The following is a 20,682-nucleotide window of genomic DNA, read 5'->3' as shown; positions in this document are numbered from 1 at the left end:
CCCTCTCCCTTCTCATGCACGATAAAAATACGTGAAAATAAAAATGAGAATGTGAAAATTACTAATTTATCACATTTGCTTATTGGGGCAATGCCCATCTTGATAGTACTAACAATATGGCCCAATATAAGCTAAGACCATGAAGCCACGAACCCAAGGGGTTTCTAGTTGACTAGTGGATTCCGGATTGTATTACGTAGTCTCTTATGCAAAGATCGAAACGGTCATTTTCCAATCATCATTCTTTGAAAAATCGATTAAGTTATGTCAGTTGATTTCATCATGACTATTCGATGTGTAATCAAGAGAATATGTTCGTCTATTTTTATGATGACAGTTTTATGTCTAAACAATGTTTCGAGAATGTATTTCTTTCAAAAAGATAATTTAGAAAATAGACTGTTGTGATTATCAGATTACATTCTAATATGAGAGGGGAAGAGAAGGTCGATGTAGAAGAAAGGTAACATTGTACATTGTGTACAATGAAGGTGGAAGTTATGGAGTTGAACCACGTATAATCCCATTTGAATCATCGTCAGCGAATAAAGAAAGCATCACACTGAAGGAAAATTTGTGAAAAACATGTTCATTTAAGCAACATCAATAGCATGCAATTAACAATTAAAGGCGGAATCATGCTTGTATGCACTTAAAACAAAACATTTACCCATGAAATTCAAAGCCTAGTAGATAGGTGAATCAAGACTCAACTCAAAACAAAGTGAGTTGAGAAATCAATACCTTTGTAGATTTCTCTTTGCATAAGCAAAGGCTAATCACCCAAAGAGAGGGCCTTCATTCCTTGCATCTTGGATCCATGGATTTGGATGGATGAAAAGGTTTCTCCAAGTTCCCAAAATTGAGAACCTCTAATTATTCATCACCAAGGCATAATGAAGAAGAAATGAGTGACCTTGGAGGAGTTTGATTGCTAGATGATCCCTCCAAGGTTGGCCAAAACTTTAGAGAGAAAGGAGAGCTTGTGTTCTCATCCTTTCCCCCAAAAATAACCCTTAGTAAATTTTAGGCTATAAAGTCCTTTATATAGTCTCTTCAAATAAGTGACCTAATGGACCAAAAGCCCTATTCTTTTACACATGGCTAGCCTATAGGTTTATTGGGCTTTCAAGCCCTTTGTTTTATTCAAGTTGTCATACAACTTGAGTTAATGGGCTTGACATTCAAATCACATTGGGCCTTGCGGCCCAAAACTAACCCGAGGTCTTTAACGAACTTATTCGTTTGATTAATTAACATATTAATTAATCCTAGCCTTAGATAAATAATTAAACCATTTAATTATTCTTACTCATCTCCGTTGTTTCTTCAAACTCTACCTTACTCGGTGAACGATCCATTAGGTTCCTTTTAGCGAGGCAGTGGGCGATTAAAACTCTTTCTAATCGATTGTGAATTGAAACTTACTTTCAATTCTCCCGTTAGTGATAATACACTTTTAGGGCTTCCACAAACCATGGTTGACGCCTAGCAGCATGTCATGGTTACCCAAGCTAATCAAAAGAGGTGGAGAACCTATTCAGTTTAGGATTACAAATGCAATACGGTCTTTCTCTAATACAATACTCTTGACCACATTGTTTGGTTTGATAGTTTATTCATGTCTACTATCCAATGTGAATCTTGTACTTATATGATTACCTTGAATGTGATCTGGAACGCATTCCAACATCTCATTCATACTCTGGCCAGAGATTCTAAATCATATCATAGAGTATTCTCCCTCAAACAGTTTGAAGGTTAGAGATCCCTTGTTGCGCATTCACTTGCCTCCATGGCTAAGTGGCTTAACCCCAACGATGCCGTGGACACCCTGATAGAGTGACTTTGACATAATCAAAGATTAAGGACCTAACCACAAGACAACTGTGATGCCTCAGGTCAAAAGACTAATTTGCATTATCCCAACCATGAGTTCTCATGTGACATGAATATGAGAACTCTTCGTTGATCGTGTTCAGTGAACTCATTCTCTATTGAGCACCTACGTACTTGTCTTGATGTCACACACACCAATGACTCGAGACTAGTCACTCTCCCTGAGAGAAGACATAGCACGTACTGATCTTAACGGACTGTCAATGCCCAATTGACAATCCTATGATCAGGAACGTTTAGGATGTGTCAACGAAAGAATGGTCTCATGAATCTAACTTCTTTAGATCGCATTCTTCCAATCACATATTCCTTGGACTTATCGTTTAAGCATATAACATTTATATTAGACGGCTCAAACAATAATCTTTGCCCTTTACATTTAAACTACATTAGTTTGAAATGAACTACATTAGTTTGAAATGTCCGTAAAGTATCATCATATGATTGGTTTTAGGGCACATTTCCAACACACACTCCTTAAGATTTCTATTAAATTAGTTTAGGGAAAGTGAAATTTCGGATTCTAGGATGCATAGGTAGAAACTCGGACTCTAGAAATTTCAGACTCTGGGAATGCGGGATATATAGTTGAGGGCAGTGTTTAAAAAAAATCGATATTAGTAGGAATATCGATAAATATATCTATATCAATATTGACATCGATTGCTTTGGATGAAATAATAGAAAATGAAATTTTTGAAAATATCAAACACTAATTTTGACGAAATATAAAAGTTTCTTCGATATATGGGAAATATCATATAAGTTTGTCGATTTTAACTGAAATTTAAGAAATTATCTTATATAAGGGAAGTTTAGACTTTAACCCCCATTTTCATATCTTTCTCTATACTTTTTTATATTTTCACAAAAATATCGATTGTCAAAGAAATTCCAAATATTGTTGGGGGAGAGGGAGTCAAAGGTTGACTATAATAATAACAAAATATTCTATTAACAATTTATATTTATCTGCACCGACAATTTTTTTCTCCTTGGGTGGGGGAAGGGTTTTTGCTAAATGAATTTTTTATTTTCAAACGGAGGCAACGTAGGAGATCTGAGTTTACATACGTAAATTAGTTGTATACTTCATTCTCTGCACTCGAATTTGAATATCTTTCTTTTATAATTTAGATGCATCTAATGATATTATTTTGTTAATTTTTTATGTTTTATGGTTTGGCTTTAGTACTTATACAGGGGAGGTGAATCTATTTTTATTTGGGTGCGACTTATATGAGGGCGTTATATATATTTTTTTTGTTGGACCAGGAATTGAGCTTTAGACGTGGGTGAGCTGTTTCAATGTTAGGCGTGTTATTCAATATCATACTAAATTCCTTGTTTCAAATTAAAAAAATGCATTAAGCTAGAGTTTACGTCTGTATGAAGACAACAACTTACATGACAAAGTACAATAACACGTGACGTTTTGTGCTATTAAAACTAAAATTTATGGACAAAAAAACTTAGACATGTTTCATTTGCATATGGCACCACAGCCCAGCGTGCAAGTCATTCTCCTTCATGAGAACCATGTCTTGGTTTAGCTTTTTTCAAAGAAAGTGAGAAGACAAATCATGACATGACAAATTTTTATGGCTAAATTACATTTTACTTCCTTAAGTTTGGGCGATTGCAATCTCATACAATATCTTTAAAACCTTTAAATTTCATACATCCGTTAGAAAATTTGTTAAGTGATAACGTAGCAAATATGAGAGCCACATTTGTGCTGACGTGTCTGATAAATTTCTACCACGTGGCAAAAAAAATAAATTTTCTATGCATTTAAAAAATAATAAATTACCTTAAAATAATTAATTAAAGACAGGTTAAAAAAAAATAAAAAAAAAAAAAAACCATGTCTTCCCCAACCCACCTTCTCCCTCTCCTCCACTCTCTTTACCTCCATTCCCTTCTCTCTCCCCATATCAACCTACACCCAACCCTAATCCTTACAATTTTATTAGCCCAAATTGTGGGCATTGGATTGAGTTGTCACGAAAGGACTCGATTTCGGGTGGCCAAAGTTTGAAATCGAAGGTCGGACAAGAAATTTGATGGAGGTGTTGAGCCAGGTGTCGAGGATCTCGACGGCGAAGTTGGCGAAGACGTTGGAGTTGTTGATGGAGTGGGAGTTCTAGGCGTAGGAAGGGGTGAGACAAGTGGCGATGTGCGAGCGGGTTACCAGAGGGAGAGATGTTGCAGCGGGAGGAGAGGAGGAGGTGATGGGCTTTGTCTAGCCTTCGTCCCCATAATTGGTCGATCTTTGTCCATTTTTTTATTTTTTGGGGATTAGTGTTGGGTGCAGGTTGATCTGTGGAGAGAGAAGGAAGGGGAGGTGAAGAAAGTGGATGAGAGGGAGAAGGTGGGTGGGGGAGGTGAAGAGGGAGGAGTGGGTCTCTAGGAGAGAAAAGGGAGGGGAGGTGAAGGGAGGGGAGGTGAGGAGAGTGGAGGAGAGGGAGAAGGTGGGTTGAGGAAGACATGGGTTTTAGGGTTTGTTTTTGAACTTTTCTTTAATTAATTATTTTAGGGTAAATTATTATTTTTTTAAATGAATAGAAAATATTTTTTTGCCACGTGGCACAATTTGGCAGCGACGTCAGCACAAATATGGATCCTATTTTTGCCACAGTCATCACTTAATGGTTTACTTAATGTGGATCCCATTACCTTGTCGTACCATGTCAATAATACAACCAAGTAAACAAAAAATTGCACATACCTTTAATAATTGACACGAAACAACACGATGAATGTACATTTGTCATGCAAATTATTCACTATGTGCAATAAGTGAAATAATTATGTATAAATCATTTCAAACTACATTTCTAAAAGTGATCATGAATCATAAAAATGCTATATACTTTTTCAAATAAAAAATCTCATATGTTCCTAGTAAAAACGCTTCTAGTTAAATGAGTAGAAGCACTTACATGTACAAGTGCTTCATACCGAAACAATTCTAAATGAAGCTAATTTTGAATCATCTCTAGAAACTTAACGGATTTTCTAACGGATGTACTGAAATTGAAATAAAATGATAAGTAAATGTATGAAATTGAAATATTTTAAAGATATTGTATGAGATTGCAATCGACTCTAAACCTGAGGAGATATAATGTAATTTACCCAATTTTTATTTATTGAAAATAAAGGCATAGATGAGAAATTTTTACACCTTTTTTTTTCTCTTCACTTTATGCACACTTTCTCTTAATTTCGAAATTTGATTTTCCTTTAGTTTATTCAAATGCTGCATCTAAAGCCTAAAGGAAAATAGGTTGCATAAGAAGAGCAACTCACATGACACGATCATACGATTATCTTGTCGTACCATGTCAATAATGCAACAAAGTAAACAAAAATTTGCACATACCTTTAATCATTGACACGAAACATCAAGATGAATGTACATCTACCATCCAAATTATTCATTATGTGCAAAAATTGAAATAATTATGTATAAATCATTTCAAAATACATTTCTAAAAGTGATCATGAATCATAAAAATGCTATATACTTTTTTCAAATAAAAAATCTCATATGTTCCTAGTAAAAACGCTTCTAGTTAAAAGACTTACAAGTAGAAGCACTTACATGTAGAAGTGCTTCATACCGAAACAAACCTAAATGAAGCTAATTTTGAATCTATCTCTAGAAACTTTAATATAAATTAGCATATTGGCATATACAAAGTGTGAGAAATTTTTTTATTTTTGTTTTGAAATAGAAGGAGAGAGGAAGAGAGTGATAGAGAATGTGGGAGTAGGAATTTTTTTTTAATTTTTATTATATATATTTTAGTTAGAGATATGTTAGGATTATATGTAAGTAAGATTTTGAAAAAAAATAGTAAAATTTGATTGTGTGAAATTACATTTCGGCCCTATATTTCTATTCATGTTCTGTTTTAATTGGAGAATTAAACTAGTAATTTCATAGGATTTTAGTTGATAACGAGTGTTTTATTAATCAGTAAAGATTCATAAATGAAAAATAATGGATTTCTTAGAAATTTGCCAGATCTTAGTTCCCACCTCAGTTCTGCGGGGACGACCCATCATCCGAGCTGGCGCCCTCAAATATGTCACCAGAGTAAACGCTAAAAGCGCGTCCATGTCCAACAGCGCCACCAGTGTTGGATCTGTCCCTCCCTCCCTCCTTAAAATTCCTCCGAAAATCGCACCGTCTCCTCACAATCTCACTTCCTCACTCCCGCCCTCCTCATTTCTCCTCACACCCCCACGACTCCACCACACCCCCAATGGCATCCGAAATCGACACCGCCAGATCCGGATCCTTAACCTCCAACGGCTCCGCTCCTGATCCGCCGGAGCACCGCAAGGTCGCACTCATCACCGGCATCACCGGCCAAGACGGCTCCTACCTCACCGAATTCCTCCTCGAAAAAGGCTACGACGTCCACGGCCTGATCCGACGGTCTTCCAACTTCAACACCCAGCGAATCAACCACATCTACATCGACCCTCACAACGCCCATAAGGCCCGCATGAAGCTCCACTACGCCGACCTCAGCGACGCCTCCTCCCTCCGCCGCTGGCTCGACACCATCGCCCCCAATGAGGTCTACAACCTCGCCGCCCAATCCCACGTCGCCGTCTCGTTTGAGATCCCCGATTACACCGCCGACGTCGTCGCCACAGGCTCCCTCCGCCTCCTCGAGGCCGTCCGCTCCCACATCGCCGCCACCGGGCGCACCGACATTAAGTACTACCAGGCTGGGTCGTCCGAGATGTTCGGGGCCACCCCGCCTCCCCAGTCCGAAACGACGCCGTTCCACCCCCGATCCCCTTACGCCGTCTCGAAATGCGCGGCGCATTGGTACACCGTGAACTACCGTGAGGCATACGGACTGTTCGCGTGCAACGGCATTCTGTTCAACCACGAGTCGCCGCGGCGGGGGGAGAATTTCGTGACCCGGAAGATCACCCGGGCCGTGGGTCGGATCAAGGAGGGACTGCAGAGCAAGCTGTTCTTGGGAAATCTGCAGGCGTCGAGGGACTGGGGTTTCGCCGGGGACTACGTGGAGGCGATGTGGATGATGCTGCAGCAGGAGAAGCCGGACGACTACGTGGTGGCGACGGAGGAGTCGCACACGGTGGAGGAGTTCCTGGAGGTATCGTTTGGGTACGTCGGATTGAACTGGAGAGACCACGTGGTGATCGATAAGAGGTACCTGCGGCCGTCGGAGGTGGATAATCTGAAAGGGGATGCGAGCAAGGCGAAGAAGGTGCTGGGTTGGAAGCCGAAAGTTGGGTTTCAGCAGCTGGTGAAGATGATGGTGGACGAAGACGTTGAATTGGCCAAGAGGGAGAAGGTGCTTGTGGATGCTGGGTACATGGATGCTCAGCAACAGCCTTGATTTCTCTCCTGCTGGGTACATAGGGTGCCAAAAGAGTGTTTTAAGTTATAATGTGGCTTAGTTCTTTCGCTTCGAGAGTTGTTTTTGTTTTTAATTTTTCTGTAACTTCATTCATTTTTCAGCAATTTACATACTTGAATTGTTCTTGCACTGTGTTCGTTTCCGGTCTCGAATTCACGAGATTTATAGATTAAGATCCGTTTGATAATTAGTTCGTTTTTAGTTTTTAGATTAAGATCCATTTGATAATCAGTTCGTTTTTTGTTTTTAGTTTTCATTGACGGAAATCTGTGAATCTGGGGTATCTGGATATGATGATACCTTTCTCTGTACAATAATTGGATTCGGTAAAATAAGATCATGGTAAAAGTTTTTGTCGGTGATGGCGATTGCCCACGTGGATCTGATTAAGGATGTTTGTTTCCTAGCTTACTTGTCATGTTCCCTACCCTGTCCTTTTCATTTTTTGTATTTTTAGAGAGGTGTTATTAGCGCTCGAAAATAGTTATATGTTAATTCAAAAATGAATATCGAAAGAAACGAATCAAACATGTGTTATCATTCATGATATCGATAAACCACAATCTCTACAAAGATTTTGTACAAGAACGAACGAAAGAATGCAAAATCAGTCTAACTTGGCTTCGGCAGAGGGTAGGCTTCGGTCTGGATCTCTTTGCAGATCGGAAGAGCTTGAGCTAGATTGGGTTTCTTGGCCGGTGGTGCAGACAGAAAACGGCGTGATGGATGACCGGAGGGATTCTGGTCCTTCAACAGATATTCTCCGGCACAGTGCATCGCAGTTACTAATGACCTCTGTTAACCTTCCTTAAGCTCCCCAATCTCCACCTGCAACGAATGGACTGCATGGGTGTTCCAATACGAAGTTAGAACAAGTAAAAATAGATCATGATGAAATATAAGCAAACTCCGAAAGTCATGACAACGTGCAACAGATACCACCGATTTCATCATACAGTAGGTCCATCAAATGCCGCTGAGGGAAAAAGACCCTTAAAAAATACATTTTTCTCCCCTAAACACGTATAATGTGATCACTTACCTTCCGATAAATGTTGTGAACATGTCTTCATTGCTGACACTGAATAATTAAAACGTTGAAGAAGTTTAGCAGCCAAAGCATCCGTAACGTTTATTTTATTTTCTATCTCTTCCTGCAACAATTATCACCAAACCAAGGCTTGAATATTTCTTGTGGGGAAGAAAGGATGCAAAACAACCTTGCTAATGTATTACCAATCTTGTACAAATCTCGACATAAGAAAAACAATCTTCTCATAAGTAAGAAGGGAGTTTTAACGAAGAGGTCGCAATACTGTTCACTTTAATGAAAAACCACATTTTTACACTAAAAGTCAATCCTAGTACTATTCACTTTACCCTTTATTTTGTCCTTATCGTTTAAAACAGTTTTCAAGCCATTTTCATTAATTTTCCTTAAGAAGAAACCCCAAACTTCATTTCAAACACATCGGAAGTGTATGAGTACGTCAGTCTCCCAACAGAATTTATTAACACTGGTTTAGACCGCACTAAATGGAAAGTTTGTACCCGGTCAGAAACTATAAAGAAATAATTTGAATTTCAACGAGACATCCCTAAACTGGTTACCTCCTTGATGTTGTTTAACTCAGTTCAGAGAATCAGTTTTAACCATGACCCATTAATTCAGTGGTTTCGTTATACCAACCAGAGCACCAGAAGAACCAAGTAGACGACGACACACTCAAAGATGAGTAAGGACACTGAAGAAGATACCCTAAACCTTAAGACTCAAGTTCTTTTTTCTCCTTAAATAAAAATTGTGCCCTGAACTTCGAGATTACATGAAATAACCCTCCGACAATCAAAAGCGGACAGTCAGTGCACGTGTGAACCCTAAAAAACTTGAGTTATTTCTTCAAACAAACTCAAATCATTCAACAAGGACAGTAGTAATCTTGTGAAAACAAACCTGTCTTTTGCTCATCTTCTCGACATTATCCTCCTCCCACTCACGATACATCGAGAAGAGTTCCAAAAGCACTTTCGGATCCACAACACCTACATTGCCAATCCATAACAGAGTAGCAAAATTTTGACATCAAAACTAACAAAATACAAGCAACAATCTCACAACGAAAAAAGACACATCTACAAAAATCCAACCGTTATACTAATCGCTGCAGAATTCCAAATTCAGCAAACAGTCCAATCTTTGGTGTTCTTTCTCTTCAATCTTTTTCGCAACCGAAAAATATAACTCAGTGAAGCAGCTTACTTGGCACTGAAGAAGACGAAGGCTTCCTCACTAAAATGTCAGTCAAGCTGCCCTCATCCGGGGGCGAAGTCAGTAGGGGCGTCGACTGCAATCAAACATTTCAAACGCCCAAACTCAAAAACTCGTTTACTGAGAACAGTAACCGATTAATTGAATTCAAAATTCAAACCCTAGTTCTTGTTTTCCTTCCATTTTCTTAAATTGATAAAAATTTGGAAAAGTAGAATGCAAACTCACGACTTTAAGGGATTTGAGCCTTTCCAAGATGGGATCGGCGGTCTCTGGTCGCTCCGACACGGTGGTGATTTCGTCGGCCAGCCACTTGAAGCATAATTAAAGAATTAAAAATGATAATTCGAATTAATTTTGGATAAATGAGAAAAATAAATTGAAATTGGAGGTGATTAAGATGTAGAACTACCTGTGAGCTTGAGAGTGTGGATTCTGCCGCTCCCATCGGTGGTGCTGTGCTTCTTCTTACGATCGAAACGCGGCGTCGAATTAGAGTTTGGTAGTGGCCTTCACTCGCATTCACCTATTTATCCGCTAAATCAGCGGGAGAAATTTACGGTTTCGTAGTATTATTTTTCACTTTATCACGTATACCGCTCACATTGCACAACTTTATATTTGTCAACAGTGACAACTATAGTAACAATTTTTTTTTTAACAAACAAAATTATTTAGTGTAAGGAGTGAGTTAAGTTTCATAATTAGCTAGTAATAATGTGGTTTAAAGTTGTATTTGACGAGAATCGTACTTATAATCTCAAACTTACAAATAAAGAGAAATATCATTAAATTATAATACTAAATGATTATAATAACAAATTTTGAAACCGTAAAAATCGCTATCCCAATACTAATAAAAGCATGTTTTTCTGCAGTGAAGTTGTCTTTACAAACGACCTTTTTTATTTATGAATTAGATGCTTTATTAAACATCAAACATGGTACATAAGATACGAAATTAGTCAAACCCAAACATAAATATCATGATCTAAATTTACGTCTTAATTAAAATAAATGTTACCTGATTAACATCATGAAGCATATAAAACAAAACAGTATCATTTAATTGTGTGCTCCTCTGACCTAAGTCTCCGTAAATAAAATTTCCGAAAAAAATTACGTGGGACAAAACTTCACAATAAGAACGCCTTGAAGATTAACTCCTAACCGCAGCAAGGCATCAACATTGTTAATTGGAGAAATAATCTCATCTCCCGCGAACCCACGCAAAAGCAATAAAAACACTCAATCCAAATCCCTAACTTGCCCTCAACGGCAGTGAGAGAGGATCATTTTTGTGAGGATTCAGGAGATTATTTAATGATATTTATTCATTGTACAATATACGATCAATTTTTGTTAAATATTGTTTATATTTAATTTTAAATAAAAAAATTTATAATCATTTTTGAACCCACAATTTATTATGAATTGATATGATTTGAAAATCTCTGGATTTGTTGAGATCCGGCGATGATGCTCACTCAACTGCAATTACCAAAAATAGGGGAAATTCTCCCACGAACTATTTAGCGCGTAGGTCTCTATTTAGCAAACTCCTGGACAAAACCTTATTCGCATCGAACTGAAAACTCTGCCGTGCTCCGCCGTTCACAGTCAAACTCACAACCTCCGACAACTAAACCCCTAACTCCACCTCTCTCTCAATTTCTTAGGGGTTTTATCCGCTGCATATACTAAGCATGAGACCTCGCAAGGCGGACGCCTCGAAACCGCCGACCGCTAAGAAAACGCCGTCGGCGGAACCGCCTAAGGCACAACCGGCGGCTTACCCGCCGGACTTAGAAGTGGCCACACCGAAAACCGTCGATACAAAGCGCGCTTGTGCCGGCCGAGTGAAGCAGGCCAAGAAGAACGAAACGACACCGCCTGCTGATTCGAAGTCCCCCAAACCATCAGGTAATTATTGAATTAGTTAATCAGTTAGTATATTTATTATTTAATTTCAAACTTCATATATTTAGTTTGATTCAATTAGGGTTTTATCATCTGGAATTTTGGTTGCTGCTGCATGTAGAAAACTAGAAATTGAAATGTGTTACTCAATTGAACTAATTAAGTTAGTTATTCACTTAAATTTTTTTCTTTGATTTTAATTATTGGTTGGATTAGTAGCTGAGGGGGCTGAGGGATCAGCTGATACTGCTAAGGTGGCACCGGCGGCGAAAGTTGGTGTGGCGAGAAAAGTACCTGCGAAAAGGTCGCGGGTGAAACTGAAGACATCAGCTAAATCTGTTTCACCTCAGACACCGAAATTGGGGGGATCGGGGAAGGCGGAACTAGATGCAGTGAACAAGGGGCAGGCGGCAGATGGTAGTGATGTGGAAGTCAGAGAGAAGAAACCGGTTGCTGAGAATGTTGGGGAGTCTGCAAAGAAGGACGAAAGCATTGTGGAAGTTGAAGTAAGCACTGTTGAGAATGTTGGAGAGCCTGCAACAATCAAACAAACAACCATTGAAGTAAAAGTAAACCTGAATGAAGATAAAGAGGATCCCGAAGAGGAAGAGGATCCTGTTGAGGAGGAGGATCCTATCGAGGAAGAGGATTCCGTTGAGGCTGTAAAATCAGTAGCTGGGGACGTTTCAGAGTCTTCTGAGAACGCACTAGCTTGTGATGTAAAAGAGGGAGTGGAAGTGATTGAGGAAGAGGGTCCTATCAAGGAAGAGGATCCCATTGAGGCAGAAAAATCTTTAGTTGCGGAGGTTTCAAAGTATTGTGAGAACGAACCAGCTTGTGATGTAAAAGAGGGAGTGGAAGTGAAAGAAGACCATAAGGAAAAGTCGGAGAGAGTAGATGTGAAAGGAGATCAGGAGGAGTCAGTGGATAATGGAGATGAAGTCGAGACCTGTATTGAGGCTACTAACAAGGTAGAAAATGCCAAAGAGGGGTTACAAGGAGAAGATATTGAGCGTGCTAAAGAGGTGTTTAATGGTGATGAACGGATGGAAGAGTATGGTGAAAAATTGGATCTGGGAGAACTTGGAGAGGAGGAACTTCCTGAGGATTATGTAGACGATCCTGCAGAAGAAACTGAGAGATTGGCTGATGAACATAAGGAATTTACAGCCATTGCAAATGAGCGCAAGATGAGGAAAGAACGTGAGATATTTCTTGGTGGGCTTGATCGGGATGCTGTGGAGGAAGATGTGAGAAGGGTCTTTGAGAGGATTGGAGGGATAGTTGAAGTTAGGTTACACAAGAATCCTTCATCTAATAAGAACAAGGGTTATGCATTTGTGGAGTTTGAAAATAAGGAGTATGCAAGACGTGCTTTGTCTGAAATGAAAAACCCTGTTGTACGGATCTTTCTTTCTGCCTTTACTGTTTCATATTTTTGTAAACTTCACACTAATTCACCATTTTGCAGATACAGGGGAGGCGATGTGGGACAGCACCTAGTGAGGACAATGACACGTTGTTCGTGGGTAATATATGCAATACCTGGACAAAGGAAGCTGTAAGTGGTCAATCAGTCTTAGAATACATTAGTAGATAAGCAAATAAATAGCAAAACTGAATACATGTATAGGTATTTGTATATAATGCTTCTCCAGCTCGTTCACATTTTCCATTATCATAATGTGGGATGACAGATTAAACAGAAACTGAAGGATTATGGTGTGGAAGGTGTTGAGAACATAAATCTTGTCCCAGATGTTCAAAGTGATGGGTTGAGCCGCGGTTTTGCATTTATTGAATTCTCTTGTCATGGTGATGCTTTGCTTGCATACAAGAGGCTTCAGCAGCCCGATGCTATATTTGGCCACACTGAAAGAACTGCCAAAGTGGCTTTTGCTGAACCTATACGTGAGCCTGACCCAGAGATCATGTCCCAAGTGAAGTCCGTATTTGTGGATGGGCTTCCACCTCATTGGGATGAGGACAGAGTTAGAGAGCAATTTAAATGCTATGGTGAAATCTTACGCGTTGTTCTGGCTCGGAACATGTCTACAGCCAAGCGGAGGGATTTTGGATTTGTTGATTTCTCTACCCATGAATCTGCTGTGGCCTTTGTTGATAGTATAAATAACATAGAACTGGTGGATGGGAATTCAAAGGTATTCATGTGTTCTCTCTCTCTCTCTCTCTCTCTCTCTCACACACACACACACACACACATACACACACACACACACACACACACTCCATAGCTCTCTGTACAGAAACAATGATTAGGTTCTCTGGCACATTGGAAAAATATGAATATTGATATTGAAGCTGGACTAGATAAGGATGGGGATGTTCTTTAACTGATTTGCATTTATCCGTGCACTCAAGTAGACACATAGACACCACCCTACATGCATGCATACGTACACATGTAACGGACGAAATGTCTTTACAATTGTTATTGCTATTTCAAGTTGGCCATTATTTTCTTCAGATACGATTGCCTCGGTCAGAATTAGTAGTTGAAGTAACATACTCTCGATCCCTATTTTAATTTGTTACCTACCCATGTTGGTTTTTGTAACGCTAGGTAAAAGTGAAAGCAAGACTTTCAAATCCTTTACCTAAAACTCAGGCTGTGAAGGGTGGAATGTGCGGTGGATTTCGAATTGGTCGTGGTGGTGGTAGTGGTATCTTTCCAAGATCTGGTAAGAGATGTGTTTGATTTTTTATTGAAAATTCATTTTGATTTGCTCATTGTTTCTTGTTCTGACGCTCTATTGCTCACAGGACGGGGTTTTGGTCGCGGTGGACATCATTTCCACCGTGCAAATTTCCAACCCGACAGACATTTCTATCCTGGTGGACGTGGTCAAACTGGCAGGATGGGTTTCCAGAATGAATATGACTTCAATTACCCATATGAGTTTCATGGACGAGGTATTTATTGTGATTACATTAGTCTTGTAGTTTAAACAAATCTTACTGATTTTGTTATGTTTATCAGGGGGAAGAAGGGGCTCCTTCAGGGGCGGCCGTTATGGATTTAATGGAGGTGCTCCAGTTGCTGCCCCACCATCAAGACCCTACACAGATCAACCTTGGCATGATGCCCCTGATAGAGGCTATGGTATGCATATTCCTCCTAGGAGGCATCCATATTCTCCAGGTCCAGGACACCTTGATGGACCATTCATGGGGGTTCATTTTGACGATCCTTATTTTTATGATGATAACGCACATGGAATAAAACGCGCATTTCATATGAGAGTAAGCTTCCCTTGATTTTTATTTTTTTATATTTTTGGTTTTTCTTTAAGCCTTTTATGGTACTCCTTATCATATGAAACTGCTACTTCTAGGACTATGATCATGACTACTCGGAGTCTAGTAGTCGTCGCCCACGGTTGGATTACACTGATCCAGCAGCTTCGTTTCGAGGAAACCATTATAGGGGTACAGATTTTATGCTCAGTTTTCTTTTAATTTCCCTCTCTTCTCCCCGTCTTTCCTGTGTACTTTTATGTCAGTTTACTCATTTAAGTGACTGTCTTTTAGATACGTATGGAGCTGGCAGCAGTGCCTACCCTCATGATTATTATGGTCCCAAAGTAAGCAATTGATGTTCACTTGATCAGTTGATTGTGACTTTACATGTTGCATTTACATAACTATGGTGCATCAAATCTCATTTTGCAGTATAATTCTGGTCCATATTCATCTTATTACGGGAGCAATTACTCATATGGAGGTGGCCGCTACTATTAGACTCAAGAACTTTTTGGTAGTACGAGTGTTTTGTGATTTTAAGTTCTAATATGTTATTGTGAATTTTGTACGTTAATGTCCTAATGGCTCTTATTTAATTGTGATCAGGTGTACTTTATCAAAGATGGGCTACCGGCTTGCTGTTAGAAAGAAGTTGCATAGTTTTTTCTCTTCTCTATCTTCATCTTTCTTTTCGTCCTTTTCTATCTGTCTTCTTTACTTGTTAGTTGCCCATTAAGTTAATTTTCGGTAGGATTTCCAAATCTTTTCTGTTCGTAGTTTAGGTAGTCTCCAAGGGTCTTGACTTAGAAACTAGTAATTATGTGTATAGTGGAGGTCAAAAGAGACTTACCCATTAGGCATGGACAACTCGATGAACTTTGTTGTCGTTGTTCTTTTGAAGTTAAGGTACTTGTTTCATCCCTATCCATAAATACCGACCCGGGCCAATTATTTGTTGATTGCAGTTAATTTTGTGGTTTAGAGAAATCAAGTTTGGTGGTTTTAGAGATGAAAGGTTTTCAGTTTAGGGTTTTTCCTTTTTCATGGAGATGCAAGGGTTAAGATTAAACATGCAGATGAAGATAAACCAACTGTTTTTTATGGAGAGACAATACGCATGAATTATGGAGTTCTCTTCGAAATAAATGAGAAACTTGAATGATTATATTCTCAGAGGTTTTTCTAAATTAGGGTAGGCTTCTATATGACATTCTGATGTTGGTGTGTATGATGTTATGTGGTTCTTTCCTCCATACTGAAAAGTAGCTTGGGTTCTTTTTTTTGTATTTAGCATGGATATAGCGGCTCGCAGACATTTTTGCCTTTTGTCATGAAACTGTTCTGCCAGAGGTATACCTTAGTTTTCATTTTTTCCGGAGGGATGAGTGCTGATGCCATTTGGAATTACAAAATTCAACAACATTTGCTTGGATGTATATCTGCGAGGAGCATAAGTGATTGATCAGGTCATACGGTGCCCAGTTATATTTGATTCCATAAAAAATTTATCTTGTGGGATCCCCTTGAGGAGGAATAAGGAATTCGTTTCTTTTCAGGTGACAACGAGTTGTTGGGCGAGTAGTTTTTAAGCTCTGACCATTTTATGATTTTTATTACTTCTGAAAATTGAGGGCGGGATACTTAATGTGTTTGGTTCTCAATTGAAGTTAAAGGTATATTGTCTGTATTTTCAAATGGGTAGTCGCTTAGGCTGTATTTCGTTCTGATTATCCGATTACTTTCCGTTAGGGCTTTAGATTTTATGAATATTGTGATTGATTAGGCAAATGCTGGTCGTTTATGATGTTTCTGCTGATTGAACTGCATTCTTGATTGAACTGCATGAACCGTGCCTCTTGTTGCATATCACATAACATTGGGATTTTCTTACTAGCAGTTTATAAGTTCCATACTTGTTGAAAACATTGAGCATGTAGAAGCATGGATAACTGCTAACCCTATAGGCTTGTTTGGTGTCCAGGATCGGATTGGATTGGGTAACTCCCTAGATGCAGTGTATGTTGAAGGAAGAAATGGATGCAAAATTCCAATTGAAAGAAACTTAACCCTCCCGATCCTACCAGTTCTGTGGGAATTAGTTTTCTTCTTACGAGTCCATCTTTTACCTTCAACGTTGACAAAATTTGGAAGTAGGCATCCATTCAACATACACTGAATCTAGTGAGTTATCCAAATCCAGTCCAATTTTGAACACCAAATGAGGACGTATAGAAAGTCAGGATCGATGCTTGTTTCGGTACAATATATGGTGTGTTTGATTTTATGTATTATGGTGCTACTTTTCTGTTTGGCAGTGTCGAATAATACTGTGTCGTACAGAGAAGTTGATCTCCAAATCAGAATATTCTGAAGTTCCTCTGTCATGTCATTTGTTCTTTCAATTTTGCCGAGGCTTTGCATTGGATGGTGAATTTATTGAGATGTTGATAGTTTATCTCTTGTTTGTTATGATTTCACCAAATATTCCGTTGTATGTTACACTCGACTAAATGCATGATGGATGTTGTACAAATTTTCGATCGATTACATATGTGAAAATTTGATTAGGGTAGTGGTCTTTGAACGTATATCCGTATTACACTTTGTTCCATTAGTTTAATTTTTAAATTCTAGTCCTTTAATTGTGTCGCGTGTTTCACTTTAGTCATTTTGTCAAAATTTTGTTTGTTTTGAGTATAGGGCTACACGCAATTGATATTTTACTTCTTAAGTAGGAGGTCAAATTGATGGACCATAAAATTTAAACACTGAAGCTTCAACTCTGATATAAGTTTACGGGGAGTGTATTCAACTCGTGCATGAAATTTGAGCATTTTCAAAATGTAAATCACGCGAAACAATAGACGTTAGCGAGAAGATAAATAGAATCAGAACAAAGAAATAGAAGTAGAGTTATTCTACATGTGAATTTACGAAGTTGTGTTTTATCTTTTTGTGCACGCTTCTTTTTGTTTTTGTTCCTCGATTCTCATTTATGGAAGTTGTTTTGCTAATTATAAACCCAATTATTCAACGAAAGAAATGTTATTCTTTCTTTTCCTCTGAAGAAACTGTTATTCTTTTGTGCCACAATTTCACCCTTAAATGTCAACCATTTTGCCTCCTCCAACCCACATTGCAAAACACGCACCTTCCTCTCTTCAACTACCCCGAAACTCCACATCCAAATGCAAATTAAACCGACAGAAAATCCCCGACAAAGTTAACTAGAAAAACACAGACAAACACACTTCCCACCACAATCAAAACCAGGATTGCCACGCTGGAAATCCAGCATTCCACTCCCTATCCACGTGTACGTTCCAGATCTCTCCTCTGCACACCTGGCAATCCCCAACACCTCAAACCAACCAATCACAGCCCAGATTCCCCGCCATAGATTGCTCCCACCATATAAATTCCAAGAGGTCCAGTTTCCAATGGCGTCAGTCGGTTCTGAAACGAAAATTCTAGCGTTTTCTTTACTCTGTTTTCGCGATGTCAGCCACCGAAGAAGTTCAAGTTCCTTCCGTCATGGACCCGCCGCCAACGGAGGCTCCGGTGACGGAGGAGCCCAAGAAGGAAGAAAAGCCGGTTAAGCAGACGAAACCCAGGACTCCGAAAGAGAGGAAGCCACAACAGCCAAAACCCAAAACCAAAACCGCCGCTCATCCTCCATACTTTCAGGTACTTGGATTCGTGATCTCAGATCATGGTTTCTTTAGTTTCTCCACCAGCTTTGGCTTCTGGGTTTTGAATTTTGGCTGCGAATTTTGTTTGTAGATGATAAAAGAGGCACTTTTGGCTCTGAACGAGAAGAGCGGGTCGAGTCCGTACGCCATAGCAAAGCACATGGAGGAGAAGCACAAGGCGGTGCTGCCGGCGAATTTCAAGAAGACCCTGGCTCTGCAGCTGAAGAACTCGGCGGCGAGAGGGAAGCTGATCAAGATCAGGGCCTCGTACAAGCTCTCGGAGGCGGGGCAGAAGGAGAAATCCGCAGCCAAAACAGCCGCCGTTGAGAAACCAAAATCGGAGAAGAAGACCAAAACGACCTCGTCTGGTAAGAAGCCGGGACGGAAGAACAAGAAGTCGGCCGCAGCCAAGCCGAAGCAGCCCAAGTCGATCAAGAGCTCTGCTGCCAAGAAATCTATGAAGTCTGCTGCTTGAAATATGTCGAGAAAAAAAAAGATATATATAAAAAGTAGGATGAAATAATAAGTTGGAGAAAGTTGTGTTTTTGTATGTGAATGTATGGGAATGTTTTGGGAAAATTCCAAGTTTTCCTTTTCGTCTTTCTCTTCTTCGTATTAATTTCTGTTTAATCTGATGACAAAGTGAGATTTTCTCAACAAGATTGAAGAGTTCTAATAAGTAGTTAATACAACATCAAATCTACAAATTAAAGTGGAGATAGATGATTGAATTATTTATTAAGTGTTAATTAATGTAATTAAATTTTTTATTAATGATATGTCATTCATTTTGTAATTTAATTTTAAAAATTTAATCTTTTTAACGTTACGTTACGAACAAATAACATTTCTTGCACAATTTTTACTGCTTCTCAAATTACAAAATAGGATTAAAATGGGTAATTAGTTATCTTCAATTTGAACAATCTAAAGAATTTGCCATTAGTTTTTCTTTTGGAGTACCTTTAATACATTTAATAGTTATTGTGATTTTCTATCAAATGAGACTTGCCCGCCATAAAATAAGTAGAGGAACATGTGATACTTAGAAAAATCTCTCACTAACAAGAGTGAAGGTGCTTATTTATATAACTGAATTCGAAATATGTTGTTGCTTGTGCTAGTAGTTTAAAGTGAAATATTGCTTTGTAAAGAATGTGTAAAGAAATTTGGTGAACTTATCCAAAAATAAAAAAGAGAAGAAAAAAAAAATTTGGTGAAGGGTGAAAGTAGTGTAGTGCAGAAGTTTATAAAACTCGACGATTCTAGTCTCTTCTAGACTCTTTCTTTTTTCTTTTGGAAGATGCACATGATATTGTAAGCTGGGCTGACTACGTAGAAGCCCAGTCAATTCTAACCTAGCCCATCAATGATTCAAGCATTCTCAGTCCATCCCATCAGTAATCTGTTTTTTTATTTTCTGGTCAATCCCATCAATAATTGCCTGGGGGTTATGCCCAAACGCCAAAGCTGGAATTAGGATAAATTTTTTTATATATTATTTTTGGTTGACAATAATTTAATTTACGAGGATAGGATCAAACTCGATTAACAGACTAGACACACTGTAGTAGCCAGCTGACTTAATTTACATACGCGAATTGGGGTTACAGCTTCAAATTCAATCCCCATACAATGCAGTGCGTAGGCATCCTCCTAAATATTTTTTGTTGGTAGAGACGATGGATAAGCCACAAGGGATATTTTGTGTGTGTGTGTGTGTGTATACAGCAGAGTGGCAAACAGTACGAATCGCTTTTCCCATCACTAACATAGTTTCTCCTTATCCATGTTGAGTCATTCACAGAAAAGGCCTACTTAAAACATGATCTTTAAACAGAACAAAATCATTGCTAGGTTTGCTACTTGAATTATCCAAGTGCTAAGGTCAGATTTCGCAGCGAGCTCGTTGAATTTGGGGATGCGTGTAACTTGAAAACCGAAGAAAGAAGGAAATGTTATGAGTAATGCTACACACACCAAAAAAAATCTTGAAATTTTATATTCAAAATTGGTCGTGACAACATTTTATTTGTTTATATTTAGGGGGATGTATTCAATTGAGAATTTGAGAGATTTTAATGGATTTATAAATCCATGTATTTTTATGGAGTTTAACTGAATTGTAGAGATTTCATGTAAAATTTTGATTAAATTCCCTCAAAATCTCATGGGGAGAGGTGAGATTTGTGTGCTTAAAATACACTACAAAATCTCTCAA

The 20,682-nt window shown here is 38.7% G+C and overlaps 3 protein-coding genes and 1 pseudogene across 4 annotated transcripts; 3 read left to right on the top strand and 1 right to left on the bottom strand.

Moving 5' to 3' along the window:
• The first annotated feature begins 6,127 nt into the window (after nucleotides 1–6,127).
• On the top strand, nucleotides 6,128–7,445 carry LOC125473124 (GDP-mannose 4,6 dehydratase 1). Its single transcript, XM_048575519.1, has one exon. It carries the CDS (start codon nucleotides 6,177–6,179, stop codon nucleotides 7,293–7,295), a length of 1,119 nt encoding a protein of 372 aa, XP_048431476.1. The 5' UTR covers nucleotides 6,128–6,176; the 3' UTR covers nucleotides 7,296–7,445.
• A 386-nt stretch (nucleotides 7,446–7,831) lies between these two features.
• Nucleotides 7,832–10,149, bottom strand: LOC125473125 (annotated as a pseudogene).
• An 890-nt stretch (nucleotides 10,150–11,039) lies between these two features.
• On the top strand, nucleotides 11,040–15,942 carry LOC103966719 (nucleolin). 2 transcript variants are annotated; one of them, XM_018652259.2, is made up of 11 exons: nucleotides 11,040–11,508; nucleotides 11,725–12,905; nucleotides 12,977–13,066; nucleotides 13,203–13,667; nucleotides 14,090–14,207; nucleotides 14,290–14,439; nucleotides 14,507–14,769; nucleotides 14,862–14,955; nucleotides 15,058–15,110; nucleotides 15,199–15,283; nucleotides 15,376–15,942. In XM_018652259.2, exons 1-10 carry the CDS (start codon nucleotides 11,292–11,294, stop codon nucleotides 15,265–15,267), a joined length of 2,700 nt encoding a protein of 899 aa, XP_018507775.2. In that variant the 5' UTR covers nucleotides 11,040–11,291; the 3' UTR covers nucleotides 15,268–15,283; nucleotides 15,376–15,942. The 2 variants fall into 2 exon arrangements, with proteins under 2 accessions (XP_018507775.2, XP_009378189.2); XM_009379914.3 differs by having other exon boundaries at nucleotides 11,041–11,508; nucleotides 11,722–12,905.
• Nucleotides 15,943–18,194: 2,252 nt separating this feature from the next.
• Nucleotides 18,195–19,063, top strand: LOC103930957 (histone H1). Its single transcript, XM_048575349.1, has 2 exons — nucleotides 18,195–18,456; nucleotides 18,553–19,063. The coding sequence occupies exons 1-2, from the start codon at nucleotides 18,268–18,270 to the stop codon at nucleotides 18,934–18,936; spliced, it is 573 nt and encodes a 190-aa protein (XP_048431306.1). The 5' UTR covers nucleotides 18,195–18,267; the 3' UTR covers nucleotides 18,937–19,063.
• Nucleotides 19,064–20,682: the final 1,619 nt, after the last annotated feature.

Source organism: the organism of the source record quoted next, unplaced genomic scaffold (assembly GCF_019419815.1).
Source record: "Pyrus x bretschneideri cultivar Hongxiangsu unplaced genomic scaffold, Pyrus_bretschneideri_v1 Contig8, whole genome shotgun sequence".
NCBI lineage: Eukaryota > Viridiplantae > Streptophyta > Magnoliopsida > Rosales > Rosaceae > Pyrus > Pyrus x bretschneideri.
The sequence above is the reverse complement of the archived record's forward strand: the minus strand, read 5'-3'. Positions and strand labels throughout refer to the sequence as shown.

Coding starts and splice junctions, on each gene's coding strand:
- LOC103930957 (XM_048575349.1), top strand. CDS start 18,268: ATGTCAGCCACCGAAGAAGTTCAAGTTCCTTCCGTCATGGACCCGCCG. Junction 18,457..18,552: donor CTCATCCTCCATACTTTCAG/GTACTTGGATTC, acceptor TTTTGTTTGTAG/ATGATAAAAGAGGCACTTTT.
- LOC103966719 (XM_009379914.3), top strand. CDS start 11,292: ATGAGACCTCGCAAGGCGGACGCCTCGAAACCGCCGACCGCTAAGAAA. Junction 12,906..12,976: donor CTGAAATGAAAAACCCTGTT/GTACGGATCTTT, acceptor ACCATTTTGCAG/ATACAGGGGAGGCGATGTGG. Junction 14,956..15,057: donor TCGAGGAAACCATTATAGGG/GTACAGATTTTA, acceptor ACTGTCTTTTAG/ATACGTATGGAGCTGGCAGC.
- LOC125473124 (XM_048575519.1), top strand. CDS start 6,177: ATGGCATCCGAAATCGACACCGCCAGATCCGGATCCTTAACCTCCAAC.